Source organism: Phoxinus phoxinus, assembly GCF_949152265.1.
Source record: "Phoxinus phoxinus genome assembly, chromosome: 2".
Taxonomy (NCBI): Eukaryota; Metazoa; Chordata; class Actinopteri; order Cypriniformes; family Leuciscidae; genus Phoxinus; species Phoxinus phoxinus.
Genome location: NC_136877.1, coordinates 42,580,399 through 42,596,109, shown reverse-complemented (window position 1 = coordinate 42,596,109; position 15,711 = coordinate 42,580,399). Strand labels below are relative to the sequence as shown.

General features: G+C 37.0%; 1 protein-coding gene across 6 annotated transcripts in view; it reads right to left on the bottom strand.

Moving 5' to 3' along the window:
* The window catches only part of dagla (diacylglycerol lipase, alpha), a 41,074-nt gene extending 28,456 nt beyond the window's left edge, over positions 1-12,618 (bottom strand). For 3 of the 6 annotated variants that reach the window (XM_079639141.1, XM_079639143.1, XM_079639145.1), the window contains exon 1: positions 11,999-12,209. In XM_079639141.1, coding sequence (XP_079495267.1) covers positions 11,999-12,063 — 65 coding nt within the window. In that variant the 5' untranslated portion in view covers positions 12,064-12,209. Of the gene's footprint in view, positions 1-11,998 lie in introns of all 6 variants that reach the window. The other 3 variants (XM_079639144.1, XM_079639146.1, XM_079639142.1) reach the window with 2 other exon arrangements.
* Between the last annotated feature and the right edge of the window lie 3,093 nt (positions 12,619-15,711).

Below are 15,711 nucleotides of genomic sequence, written 5' to 3'. Positions count from 1 at the left end.
AGGGAGTGGACATTATTAAAGAGGAAAAGAAATTAAAAGAGGAAGTGACCCAAGAAAATGTTAACAAAAAATAAATAAACGATATTTGGTAAGTGTAATGAGAGTCAATGCATAAATGAGAATGATAGTTTAAGCATGGTATCTTAAGCATACTAGCGTACTATTTTACATTTTTTACTGTTGAGTGGTGTTTTGAGTGTTCAACGATATTTTTCCAAGTTGCAAATAAAACAAAGATTGATGTTTGGGTGGTTGCCAGGGCATTGTTATGCGGTTGCTAGGATGTACTTTGGGGTCAGCGCATTGCTATACTGTTGCTTGCAACGGTGTGTGCGGTTGCTTAGTGCTTAAGTAAATACTTTGTTAATTGATTAGTCTGTTTATTATTTCCTCGATTATTTGGTTAATCAGATAAAGCCAATCTAGTTGATATACATCAGAGTTGCACGATTAATTGCGAAAAGATCACAATCTTGATTCAAACACCCAAGCGATGTCAGTCCTAAATGACAACGATTCCCCTGTCTATTAAACCTTTGATAAAATCAAACGGCAACATTTAGATCTAAATGGGCCGCTGACCCAGAGACAGTAGGCTAGTTGTCATGTGTAGGAATGAAACCGCTTCACAAACAGTCTTTTCAACCCGCTATTTCTTTGTTACAAATATTCTTATTATCACTGAAGTGCTGGGATAAATTTATATAGCTTGGATATAAACACTGATATCTACAGTAACTTAGCGATCAAAAGAGAGCTAATCACCTTTTGAAAGTAACTTGCCGCTTCAAATAACGATTATATCGATTACATGGGTGACTCATTGAATCAAAGTAATTCAGATTAAACATTTTAAATTTCGTAAAATAAATTACGTTGTTCGTTCAGAATCATATATATATATATATTAATTTCGCCATTGATAATGTTGACAGAAAACGCATGAGTCTGAGGACGTGAACCGCTCCTAGAACATCACAGGTTGCCGTCTCCAAATTACGGTTACGACATAGCGTGAGCGCAGCATAAGCCCATTGTTTTGGTTCAGGAGGATCTGTAAAAGATGACTGCTTTTTGTTTACAGCGCCCGGTGACTGTCTGGTGAATGTCTGCGCGAGCATAATGCGCTGGAAATACACGTTGACAGGCAGGTAAGACCGAATGCAATGATTGGACGAACATTTTTTTGGTCCTGAGACTTCCACAGAAGATATATGTACGGTACATGTGTTAACATTTAGACCTCTTCTATTTTTGATTGCCATCAGGATGTGAAGAGAGTTTCAACCAGTTGGTGAAAGGTGTTCATAAAACAAATTGCCCACCCTACCTTTATGTTTTTCTTAAAATCTCAAACCTTCTCTGAGCAGTTGTAGTATAATGCTTGCCTCAGCAATCACCATTAACTGCAAGACGATAACAAACAGAGTGAGGGCTACCGATGGTTGCCATGGATACTAATTCCAGTCCAGACACTGTAACGCTCTGACCCAGCAAACTTTCATTGTGTGGCAAAATTGCTCCATTTACACAAATCTCACTCAAAGTATTTAATCGATCAACAGGTACTTTCAGAGTACACAGATGATGTCCTTGTTTGACTGTGTTGTGGAGACAAAACTAGATGGCTGATGATAAAACAGGATGTGACGGCCATGTGTTTTGTTGATCTTTTTATGGATCGGGGTAAAAGGAATACGCCCTGGCAAAGCACTTCCCCAAAACATCTGTGCTATTTTGTGGGTGGTGTGGAGTAGAGGTTAAAGTCACCATGAAATCGACATTTACTTCCATTTTAATGGACCATTCAAGTTTGTTCAAATCCCAAACCCTATTCTACAATAGTAATTGTGATGCTTTGACCACTGAAAATGATCATTTTTAAACAGGTTTACCAACGAGTTTTGTCATCATTTGTTTAAACAAATAGTTCCGCCTCAAACTCGAGCCATTGGTCGAGCCAGAAGTTGACATGGCAAACCCCTTAAACAAATATAGCAATCATTCGAAAGCTCTCTTTTGGAAAACCAACATGAATGGCGGACTTTTTAACATCAAAAATGACACTTTACCTTTAAAATAGTGATCTTAAGATACTGATTAATCATTCTCCTTCCCAACAGACCTGCCTGATAAAGCGACAGATTGCAAATGGTTTTCACAGCAGCTGTACAAGAACACACAGTCTATCATATCACACTGTTGGCTGTTCATCAGCTCTCAATCTTCCTATTTCTCTTCACACCTGCGTCTCTCCGTTTCTCTCTTTCCCACCATCCATCTATACACGGAGACACATCCCTAAAATCAAACACAAATATGAAGCCAGTCTGGAGGACACCACAAACGGCTAAAACACTTGTTAACTTAAAGTAAATACAAAATGACATTCATTCTCATCATATAAACATCCTGTTCACATCCTCAGGAAGGTAAGAATAAACCCATGGGGCAGCAGGGATCTTGTATCCTGCTACGAAAGTCTGCGCACACGCTGCATTTCTGTCATCGGCTGCTTTAAATACTTGAGCTCTTAAAATTAGGTTGGATTCTTATTGGCTGTCAATGTCAAAAGTTCATCAGCTGGAAAAAATCATTATGAAAGTGATTCCAACGATATTGTTTCTCTGTGTTGTTATCGTTATAGTTGTGGTGTGGACTCTGCTATTCTTTTATATTTAGAACGATTTCTAGAACGGTGTCTATCGTTATAGTTATTGTCCTTCGTGTGAATGGGTCTTAAAGGGGTGGTAAAATGCCATTTTCACAAGATGTAAAATAAATCTCTGATGTCCCCAGAGTGTGTGTGTGTGAAGTTTTAGCACAAAATACCCCACAGATATTTTTATATAGCATGTTAAAGTTGTCACTTTTTGAGGGTTTTCAAAAACGCACCGTTTTGTGCCTGGCCCTTTAAATGTGAATGAGCTGCTGCCGAGGACGGGGTTTCAAGAGCTTGTGTGTGTTAGCAGCTGCGATTACCTCACGCAGACACACTAAAATGAACATTAAATGCCTTTAATGTTAAAACGGAGTCAGACAAAGATGGAGAGACTCAAGAAGAAGTGACAACATGTAGACTGCAACAGGACGTCTCTGAATGGTTAGTTGATGAATTTATGTTGCTGATGTGGAGTTAACAATCTTCAATTAGGATATTCTGTCATGATAATCTATAAATCGCTCGTATAGGGACTGTTGTGAGATGCACACAGAGTGACTTTCTATTGCATGTGAAAAGATGGATGCTAAAGTTTGAGCTGACTCACAAATGTATTCTTACAACAACTCTTCCTCTTCTCAACATGGACTGCGTGTTCAGGGGGCGGGGTTTATGTACATTTAGGGTTGGTGATGTCACTAACCCGGGAGGAATGTCGTGTAGTCCCTACCAGCCGTTTGTTGTAGTCCTTTTCTTTAAAAGCAAATATCTTCCTTTGCTTTGAACTTTGAGCGTTGTAACTTTGCAGATGTTGTTTATGCTCAAACAGCAACATTACACACTAACTAAAGTTAGAAAAGTGAAATCATACTCAACCACCCCTTTAAGACTATTTATACAATAAATAAAAACAAAAAACACTCCCATTATAGTCAAAAAAGCTATCATGCAACTATCACGTGTTCATTTATTACAATCAATTGCATTTGTATATTTAAAATGAATTAATCTGCTAGTAGTCTTTTAGTAGTCATGTATTTATTTGAAAAGAAATTAAAGCTTTTATTCAGCAAGGATGCATTAAATAAAAGTAACAGGAAAGGGATTTCTATTTCAAATATTTACTGAAATTTAAAACTTTTTTTTTTTTTCATTAAAGAGTCCTAAAAAAAGCACCATGGTTTTCACCACAATATTAAGCAGCAAAACTGTTATCAACATTGATAATAAGAAATGTTTCTTAAGCATTAAATCAGAATATTAGTATGATTTTTGAGTGATCATGTGTCCCTGAAGACTGGAATAATGACAATGAAAATTCAGCTTAGCGATAAAATAAATGACATTTTAAAATATATCATGTTATATTTCAATATTTCAGATATTAATGTTTTTAAAAAAATATATATTCTTGATTAAATAAATGGAGCCTTGGTGAGCTGTGTATATGCGTTTCAAATTTACAGTTTTTCTATTGCAGGCAAATTTGACGAAAATACAGTATTGATGTATTAGGCTAATACTGTATCTCCTTATTCTTTTGGTCCAATCACATGCTCTCTAGAACATTAAATGTCCCTCCCCCTAATACCACCTGCCAGACTGTGACGATTAAAAAATGGGGACCTTTGGTATGTCCTGCTACGATTTCTTGCTTCAATTGAAAATACAATACAATCTGTTCATCATTCCATTTGAATGGGTCTTCTAAAGAGAAATGGCTCTTATCATTAATTTGTGTAAAGTGAGACATTACCTAATAGACAGGCAATAAAAAGAAAAATCTTAAACCACAAAGACTATACGCGGTTACTACAGTGCCCATTAATGCTCAAGGCTGGAAAGTCTTTTTGCAAAAAACTTTATTTTCTAATGCCAGACTTTGACTGTCAGCATAAAGAGTAACACATTTTACAATTTTAAATCCATTTGGAAGATGTCACCCCAAAACCAGTGTAGAAAACATGAAAAAAGAAAAAGACAGTGTTCACACTTACTCAGGCATACACACTCATTCGAAGCAGACATGAATCAACAAACACAACGACACACACACACACACTGCAGGTCGAGCTGGAAGATGTTGAAAGGACCGAGTGGGCGGCAGTGAAAGTGAAACACGATGAGGAAGCAGGGAAAAGGAGGACTACCGTGAAATTTAGGAGGAAAAAAGACAGAAGGCAAGAGAGAGCAAGGGTGAGTGAAGGAGGAAGAGAGAGAAGGAGGGAAGGAAGAATCTGGAGCAAGAGATGAGAGGAGAGGCAGGGGAGAGTGGGTGTGTGTAGCACATGGTCCTCAATCTAAAAAAAGGATGAGAGCGGTAGAAGCTAAACTCGGAGTATGGATGAGCGAGATGAAAAGGAGAAAAGACAGAGAAAGAGGACTGCGGCTATGGTGAAAACACAACAAGGACACTTCACTGGAGGAATGAAAAGGAAGGGAAATTAACATTTAAATCTGGTCGATACTATAAATCAAATGGTAACCTTATCGCGCTTGCATTAAAGCGCAAGCGCAGAGTCCGCACGCCCAGAAATCTGCATCTCAGACAGCGCAACAATACTGACCTGAGCTCTTTCACATCGTCATGCGCTTAAAAAAACCTGCGAGTATCCTCATACATAGTCAGTTATGTCTTAAGTGAACATAAACAGTTGAGAAAGAAAACGCATATGTTAACAGTATATTGGATCTGCGCAGGTCTTAAAGTGACAGCAGCCTAATAAACCTGCTGCCGTCTGTGTCCTTAATGTTAATCAAACAACTAAAGACAAAGACAAATCACTCACTGCTCAACAATTTATAAGCTTAATCAGGATTAATCGGTCTCATTTAGGCCTGTACAATGAAGACTATGCAGTGTTATTTTACATTTGATTACTATATTACAATTCTGTACCTGTCTGGTATCTAACATTTTGGTGTCATGACTGCTTGTTTTTGCAAAAACAGTTTCATGGCTTGTAAAAAATATTTATGGCAAGATATAATTGTTTTTTACTCCAAATTCGCTGTTGAAATATAAACATTTAAACAGTGGCTGTCATAAATCAAATAGTAAGAATAATGTAAGTGAGATTAAGTGACAACTCAAATCAAAGACATAAAGCAGTAAACATCTGTTAAAACAACTGTCCCGACTCTGAAGAATGTGCCATCAGAAGTTTATCGTAGAAGCCAAAAGTTATGAAGAACAAAATCAATGTATTAGTGATTAACTTTCTGTAGGCTAAATGAAAGTCCATGTGATTTATAATGAGATCTGCATGCAAAACACTATTAAAGGCAGGTGAGGAAAAAATGTGCATGTGGTCGAATCTGGTCAATTATTCAAACGTTGGGCAAAAAAAAAAACACACAATTGATGATTTGAAGGTAACAGTAAGGGAAAATGGTTATAAAGTGGAAACACATTTAGTGTTTGGCCCTGAAATGCATCAAATTAAGTGTTGACTTCATAATGGAAAAGAGGGATTATGCATTGGCATTTGCCGAGGAATGAGTAGGGGTGGAACGCAGCGTGTAGAAAAATAAATAGGGCATGACAGGGGAAAAAAAGTGTAGCAGGGAGAATAGAAAGACAGCACAGAGCAGGATACAGTCAGCTGTGTTCATGCCGGATCCTTGTATCAACACTGTACTTGCTGTAGGACTGAACATTTGCCTCTGTGCGCACTGGAGACATTCACACGGGACGCGTTCTGTCTGCGCTACCCTGCAAACGTCTTTGGCTGGTTTATTTTGCAATGTCCCCAGACATAAGCGTTGTCACGTCAATTTAAAAATACTTAAAACTTGGTACAACCAGCACATCATCTCAATTTGGGGGTGCAGCAAATGGGGTGTGATAAACATCTCCAAACATCTGCATTATGCAAACATATTTTTAACATCAATGTATAAATCTTTCAAGACAGACCTAATATGATCTTTGTTGAGGTTGGTAAGCATACAGGGTGTGTATTACTTAGATAACAAAAAAATAATATAATATATATATATATATATAATATATATATATATATATATACACACACACACACACTCTTGTATAGGCTGTAACTACACCAAACAAGATGTTAAAATTATTCAAATCTAATCTTTATACACTCATTTAACCATTTTAATACAAAATTAAATGTTACTATTTTCTATAATTAAACATTCTTAATATATAAGATTTATTAATAACACATTTAATAATAAAATTATGTTGGCTATATCTAATTAAAACATGTTTTTATTAACTTTTGTAAGTTATTAATGGATTTTTAAAACGTGTAACAAGATAAAATATATTGTTTTTAATGCTTATCAATGTTTATAAGTATAGTATAGTATAGTATGACCATCTACCACATTGTAGTGTCGTTTTGGTTTCAATTAAGTCATTCATTGCTTCATGGGATGATTACCTCATTTAAGTGCACATAAGATGATGATACACAGGGTAACTTTTTTGAGCAATGTTGCTTGTCCAGAATGGGCAACAAATTTCTATCTGGATTCTTTAGATCGGTTGTGGACCCTGTTGCCCGTTGACATTGCTCAAAAAGTATCATCACCTTTACTCATGTGTTGTACGTCTTTCTTCTGGTTTTCAAACATGATCAAGCTTGAATACTTGTGCTTCAAATGAAAGGTTGTAACATTATGATTCATCTCGGAGCTAGCTTGGGTTAAAAATTCCTATGGAGAAAATAAACGACATATAATTCTAGAAGCAAAGCAACAAAAAGTGGGCGGCCACAGCTGTGCTCTCATGAGTGTGTAAATTTGGCAACAGTGAGGAACTTTGTAACAAAAGAACAAGTGGCTTGTCAGTCACCTTCAGACTGCTACGCCTCAAAATATATTTGCCTCAGCCACGACCACGCGAATGTGCCGTCATCAAATCATCTACCGCTGCTGTGGTTCAACTTCACTTATAATTAGAAAATCTCATGACTAGTTTGTTCAGCCAAGATGACACATATTTCAAACAACCATCCTGTTGTAAGATGATGTTTCAGATGAGTTCAATGTCATGCAGTCCTGATAAAGCTTTAGTGAGGTATTGGTGGGATGTCGGGACGCCCACTTACAGAGGCCCTGACAAGTACTTGAGGTGCACTTGAAACCGTCTGAATGGCATTGCATCAGGTAGCCAAATAATAGCTTGTAAAATGCATGAAAACGTACATGCCTCATTCAGTGGCCTTATTAATATGAATGATATGCTAATGCTTGTATTATGAGATTGTACATCCATAACACCTCATACCAATGAGTCACAAATGAAAGCAGCCTGAAGTGAAGAAGAGAAAATATTTTACTTTTTTTTTTTTTGTCTGGTAGCAGTTCACAAGGAGATGATTTGTATATAGCATATAACAGAATAAATGACATAACATTTTATGAGAGCAAATGATGCACACAAAATTGAACTGTACCCAATATTTATTCTAAATGATCGCATATACTAATTAATTAAAGTAGCAATTGCTTCTGGGCCCATTTTTTGGTAACATTATGTTGCATACACTTGCAGAAATGCAGGTGGCACAAATTAATCTTCAATACAGTGTCATAAAAATGACACTTATTATGCACGATAAGAAAAACAGCAAGATGCAATGATCAGTGAAGTGTATATAATAAATAAAAAAAGACGAACTATTTAATTAGTGCGGATAGAATGCAAAAATGCATGGTCTCTTGTTCTGCACATTGCACAAGAAATGTTTTTGCCACTATTATTAGAAGCTGTATCGATCATGAACGCACTTTCACACATGCATGATGACGACAGCGCCAAAGAAAACGTCAATCAATAGACTGATTCATACATGAATCACTTAATAACTCAAGACATTGACTGAAAAGCCTGACCAGAGATAGAAGACCCAGCGCTGATGGGAATCCGAAATAATCGGAGCCCATTATAATCAATGTGAGGTGATGATTAACTCCCAGAGTGAATTAGTTTAACATAAAACACAGATTTGCCTGAACAGGAACCATGTGCTGGAAACAGACTGGTCATTATTAAACCTGTTATTATTCAAACAACGACCCATGGAAAGGACCCATATCGGTCAGTCAAAAGGAATATATGATGCTATCAATCATTTTAATGAACCTAGTTGCGCCCTGAAGATCTATGCATTGCTCAATAATGTATTACAGAAACTAATGCAATTTTAAACAATACAGCCGCTATATTTCTCTAGGCCACATGCAATCTCTTGATGTTCTTTCTTTTTTTTTTGTGACAGATTGCAGGATGTTGAAGGGACAATGTGCCTGTTGTTGTTGCAGAGAGCTGTATTTTGGAGATTTGTATCTGTATTCGCCTGCATCTCTGTAGCAGAGACTGGATATCATACACATCTTATTCTGTGCGATCAATGTTTTATCAGAAAACAAGTCTTTTTGACAGCAAAGGCAAAAATACATTAATGCAAATTTGGAAAAGGTTTTAAACAGTTAAACTTAAGATAAAACTCTGACACTGGATCTCATTCATGAAACTTACCCGAAACCTACCCATCACAGAAACGTGTGCAAACCACTAGATTTAAATAAAAACATGATTTGGACAATTTACAACCCTTTTCCACACTAGTTGATTGTCTAATAATATTTCACTATATAAGTGAGCTCATTTGGACCTCACAACAAGCACCTGAACACTCTCTATCGATATCGGTAAATGAAAGAAAACAAATGCATTAAGGTATTATTGCCTGTATTACGGTAGGCTATTAGTGTATCGCCTCAATCACTATTTCTGCAAATCAGGACACACCAGATAGGAAGTGCACTGCAATCTTGCAATCATTTCTCAACTCTATCTATTGCATCACTGTGAGAAAAGGAAGACTCAGGGCAAAATAACAAATATTCTACATGAACATTATCCCACAAAGGACATCCTTTGATTTGCATGATTGTTTATGCTGTGAGAGGCTGGACTAGACAGTCACAAGTCCAATGTTGAGTATTACATTAGACTCCATTAGACACTGCTTTAAAAGGCCAAGTGAAGCATCCAGGCGATTCCAAGACCCCGAACTACACCTCAACATATCACACAAGACGTTGGAGAATGTAAAATAGTGTTGTTTTGCTTGTTAGTCAAGGAGGATGACGAAAAATAGGGTTTTCACAAGAATGGTTAAACTGTTAGTCAGGTTTATTTGCTCAAAAATTATAATTGTGATTATTAATACTCAGTTTATTTTACCACATGGCCTGAGGGTGAGTAAATTAACAGCAAATGTAAAAAAAATTGGCTAACTATCCCTTTAATGGGCATAAATATCCGAGAAACGCTCTGATTAGGGGATTTTAACTCTTAACATCTGGCAACCCCAAGCACGAATGCTTGTGAGGTTTGTTACCAAGGCAAGACAACACAAATGGAACAAACAAACAAAAACAAGGATAAATCAGCGAAATCGCAGATGATTACGATTAAGTTATCGAGACAAACAGAGATCGCAATCATAATTATAATACAATTAATTGTGCAGCCCAAGTGAAGATTATCTGATTCAAAACAAACATATTTGAACAATCTCATGCAGTCTAGGAGAGTTCCAGGTGAAACGAAGCCTTGGGTTTATGTACATGAAACAATTTTAGCAACCCATTTTCTTGCATAATGTGATTTATGTCTGTGTGAAACAAAAACAAACAAACAAACAAACAAAAAAACAATATGGTCAGATTTTATTTTATCCATGGGGTATTAATTGTATAAAGTGGGGGTTTCATATCAGAATGGAGCCAGACCTGAATGAAAGTTTTCGAAGAAAGAAAATTCAAAGAAAAACGTATTTTTTCCCATTTTGGAATTATGCAGAGATGAATTGAGAATCATGCACAATAAGACCAAGAACGTGTATTAAAAATGTAAGGTCAAGTTTGATTACCTGTTTACTTTAAATACACATTAGCAGCATACATTAGTGATAGAACCATATATCAGCCCGGCAGATTAATCTGCATAGTTTCTCCAACAGTTGTTATCAATGGGGATAGTGTTCAATGTCTGTTTTTAAATATTTTAAGTTCTTATTTGCAACTTATTTCTCATTAATGGTCATCACATCAGCCACCCTGCTCACTAGATAATGACATCGGCCACTAAGGATCCCATATTGGTCGATAATCAACCGCTCAAGGGTTCAATCAGCCAAAAGACATAATGATCTTTGTCCATATACAAAAAGCTGCACTTCGTAATTAACAGAAATTTCCTCTTGCATTTGCTGGCTCTTTCAAACCACTGATGGGCTTCATCCAGCCTTGAAGATGCAACCACAACCTCTCCATTAAGAATTAAAAGCCTCTGGTTCTGAACTTTCCTGTCCTTTCACACTATGTGTGTGTGTGTTGTAGATAAGATCTGCAGTACTGCTGTCATATAAGAAGCTCAGATATCCTTCACAAGTTTCATAATGATAGGTTTGACATACACCGGAAATGAAATGAAGTAACATACTCTACACCACAGTATACTGTAGGCACTTAAGCATGAACCAGAAATGATGGGTGTGCTCACATGCCTGCAGCAATGCAATAACGCACTGTTATTCATACAGGTTGTAAAAGGTATGACCTTAAAATGACACAAATGTAATATGGTTACCGTAGGTCCTGCCAAAATACCAGAGTTACAAACATCAATATATATTCAAATAATTAATCAATATTCAAAAGAAAACATTGTAGCTGTACCACGTTCAAATAACCTTGGGAATACTATGGTAGGCTACATTTAGTGCACTGGTGGAAAAACTATGTTAAAAGTTACATTGGCGGTTACCATATTTATTCACTATTTAATGCTTCAATGACAATGTAGGCTGCTTCCAAGAATACCATGTTAGTACCGTAGTAAATGCATAAAAAATACCATACTCTTATATGATTCAAAACCAAGTGGCAGTACAATGCCATCAAATGGTATAACATATCACTTATTGCAAGATAAATATCAAACAGAATGATTGCCATGTTCACATACTCAAAGTACTTCAAAGAATACCATGCTATATGTTCAAAACATGGTACTTTTTCGTTCGTGCAATAACAGAAATACCAATGGTTTTCTGTGGGAACCTGTGGTTATCGTGGTCAAATATTGTATTACAAAAATCACAGACATATTGCAATACCATGGGATTGAATGTACTCCGAAGTACTTCAAAAATCGCAATAAATGTACAATATCCACAAAAAACCTTTGTGTTTTTTCGTCAGCGCACTAACTGTAGTAACTATGGTATTCAGGCGGAAACTGCGGTTACCATGGTAAATTTTCATAAGGGTCGACAGTACAGAGACTCACCTGATGTATGAACGCGTCTTCCCGAGACCTTCTTCTGCATGGACTCTCTTAAATATCCCATCCTCCGCAAATACACGCACACAGAACCGCAGAACCGAGCCAGATCACGGTTCTGAACCAGCCACAGGTCTCAGAACAGCAACAGTCCGGTAAATGCGGCGTCCCGTCTGCATTCACATGCACATGAAGGAGTGGAGATGTGTTAAATTCGGGTTGTTTCGGCTGTCCATAAACGGATTTTTATATGATATCGATCGCCTTAGTTTCATTGACACTCCGCCGTAACGTCACTGATATTTTCACGCCTTTCCAAGCGCGCGTCGCGTCAGAAGCCGCTCCATATTCCGCAAAAATATTCACGTAACGTTACTCACGAATCTAACATTTATTCCCCAGGCTTGCTCGTGACATTCCCTGTCCACGTAGTAAAATCGTGCGGTGGTAATTCCAGACCCGCACTGTCCGCAGCAGGTCCCAGTCAGATTGATTGCTGTATATCTTCCCTACGATCTTTTTTTCCATATAAGCGCCGTCGTTGCGATTCTCAATTCCAGTTGCGCATGTTGAAGCCGCATCCCGTTTCCCACTTGCGCTCCTGGCGTATCTCACGTCATCCATTGGTTGTCGTAAGAGGCGCTGCGCTACTGACGTACGACGCTGCAATTTTCCGCTGCTTAGGAACCACTGGCACACTGTGCTGGGACGGGCTTGGTGAATACAGAGGAGAGGAGACTCCGAAATTGTATGCCGGGCGTGGAGCTGGAACGACGTCATTTCCTGAATTTCTGAAGCCTTTGTAATCAGCAGGGTGTGCCAATAGAAGAGGACAAATCAATTAACCAATAAATACATTAGATAGATAGATAGATAGATAGATAGATAGATAGATAGATAGATAGATAGATAGATAGATAGATAGATAGATAGATAGATAGATAGATAGATAGATAGCCTTGATAGATAGATAGATAGATAGATAGATAGATAGATAGATAGATAGATAGATAGATAGATAGATAGATAGATAGATAGATAGATGGATGGATGGATAGATAGATAGATAGATGATAGATAGATAGATAGATAGATAGATAGATAGATAGATAGATAGATAGATAGGCAGGTAAGATAGATAGATAGATAGATAGATAGATAGATAGATAGATAGATAGATAGATAGATAGATAGATAGATAGATAGATAGATAGATAGATAGATAGGCAGGTAAGTTAGATAGATAGATAGATAGATAGATAGATAGATAGATAGATAGATAGATAGATAGATAGATAGATAGATAGATAGATAGATAGATAGATAGATAGATAGATAGATAGATATAGATATGATCTTGCTCTTCAATTATATAAATAGGTCCATACCAAACAGTCTTTGAGGTGTTGGAATTTGACGTAATGCTTCTTGACATTACAATGCAAGTGAGATGAAGGTTTAGAGAAACCTGTTCTAGCACTCCCCAAAAAGGCAGCATCTGCTTGTATAAGGGGATGATTGCCCCAGGATAATAACTGTCTGCTTTTGCTTCAGACTGTAGCACCTATATGGCGTTAATAAAATAAAATACAATAAAACTTCAATGCAAGAACCATTATACCAATTCAAGCCATACGAAAGCACACACACCCTGCACTACGCACCCCTGTTTTCACAGATGGAGTGGTACATCCCAGTGCCTCTCCTCCTCCTCCTCCTCTTGCTGCTGTGTCCTCCATCACTCCATTTCCTTTGACTCTATTTCTCCTTGAGGACAGACTCAGGCCTTCTTGCAGAGCATATCTCTTGGTTTCTCATCCTCCGTCTCTCCACCCTTCTTTGAAAAGGAGAAGAGGTGAGCAAGGATCAAGAGGCAACGTAAAGAAGGTAAGCTCCATCCATCGTGATGTTTCTGAGTAGATGTATTTCCATCAAAACTGGGAGAGAATGAGATGCGCTGCCTCGGCCTGTGCAGCCATCATAACTGCATCACTACAGGAATCACATCCATCACATGCTCGATAAACCCATTTTTCTGTCCTTCTTTTATGCATTCTCTGCATGGCTCAGTCAGTCTCAGACCTCTTTTTAGCATTCATTTATTTTTAATGTACATTGCTCCCCTCCCTTGAATGACTCATGCAGATTCACAGGGATATTTCTGCATGCTGCACATTAGCTAAATGCCATTCTGATGTTTAATGCCTCAGAAACATTGTGCATTATGTTTGGTGCATGGGTGCAATCAATGAGGATGCTTGACTGATGTTAAGAGTTACTTGTCACTTTTGTCTCAGATATATAAAAAGAGCTTTTTAAGGAAGCAACGACTAATGGATGCTGCCCTTTGGCTGTCTAATACAAGCATGTGACAGACTCAGTCAGTAGGCCACTGCATATAATGTCATTGCCATATCAAGGTCAAAGATTCAAATGTTTCATGTGATGTAATTCTGTTTGGGCAACAAAAATAAAATGAACGGTTAATCCGAAATATGACAATTCTGTCATTATTATTTACTATTATTTACATTCCAAACCCATGTGGGGTCTTAAAAAAATAAAAAGACTCTTCAGCAGTTGTTTTTTTTTTTTCATATAATGACAGTTCAGTCTAATAAATAAATAAATTATAAAAGCAGTCCATATGACTATGTATTATATTTGTGTTAGAAACAGTTATTATCTTCCTCACCACTAAAGCTCTTACATTTCATTTACAAATGAGACAAATAAAAAAATGGTGCATCAGCATGTGAGACGTTTGGTCTCGAGAACTCGTTGGTGTCGAATTACTTTTGGTTCTCTTCTCACATGTGTCATTAATTAAAAATGACAAGCCAGTTTAAATATAGTACACAAGACCTTTATGGTATTTTTATGCTGCTTTTGGTGCATCACCATGAACTATTGTGAAATTATTCTGTAGAATTTTTCCTTTTACTTTTTTTTAAACATTTTTTTTGACATACAGTACACTACTATTTAAAAGTTTGGGGTCAGTAAGATTGTTTTTAAAATAAATTAATACTTTTATTTAGCAAGAATGCGTTAAGTTGATAAAAAATGACAGTAAAGAAAATTATAATGATACAAAAGATTACTATTTCACACACATGCCATTATTTAAAAACTTTTTTTTATTAGAGAATCCTGAAAAAAGATCACAATTTCCACAAAAATATTAAGCAGCACAACTGATTTCCACATTGATAATAAGTAAATCAGCATATTAGAATGATTTCTGAAGGATCATGTGACACTGATCATGTGACGCTGAAAATTCAGCGTTGCCATCAAATCTATTCACATAGAAAACAGTTATTTAAAATTGTAAAAAAAAATATTTTAAATTGTTATATTTCACAATAATACTGTTTTTACTGTATTTTTGAGCAGACTTGGTGAACATAGTTGAACTTTTTTTTTTTAAAATCGTACCGAACCCAAACTTTTTATAGTGTATATGTATAAATTTCAAACCTAAATCTCTCCCTCTTTATAATTGTATTCCTAAAAGAAAGCCCAAGAACACCTGCCGGATTCCTTGACCCCACTCCCACATGGAAGCAAAAGCTAAAGGAGCGCCGAAGTCTGCCTCCAAAGCAGAGAAGAAGGAGGCAGCCCCCCCGCCAAAGCCAGACCCCGTCTCTGCTGAACCCGCGGAACCCGAGAAGCCCGCGGAAGATGGAGCCACCGACCAACAGGGGGCGGC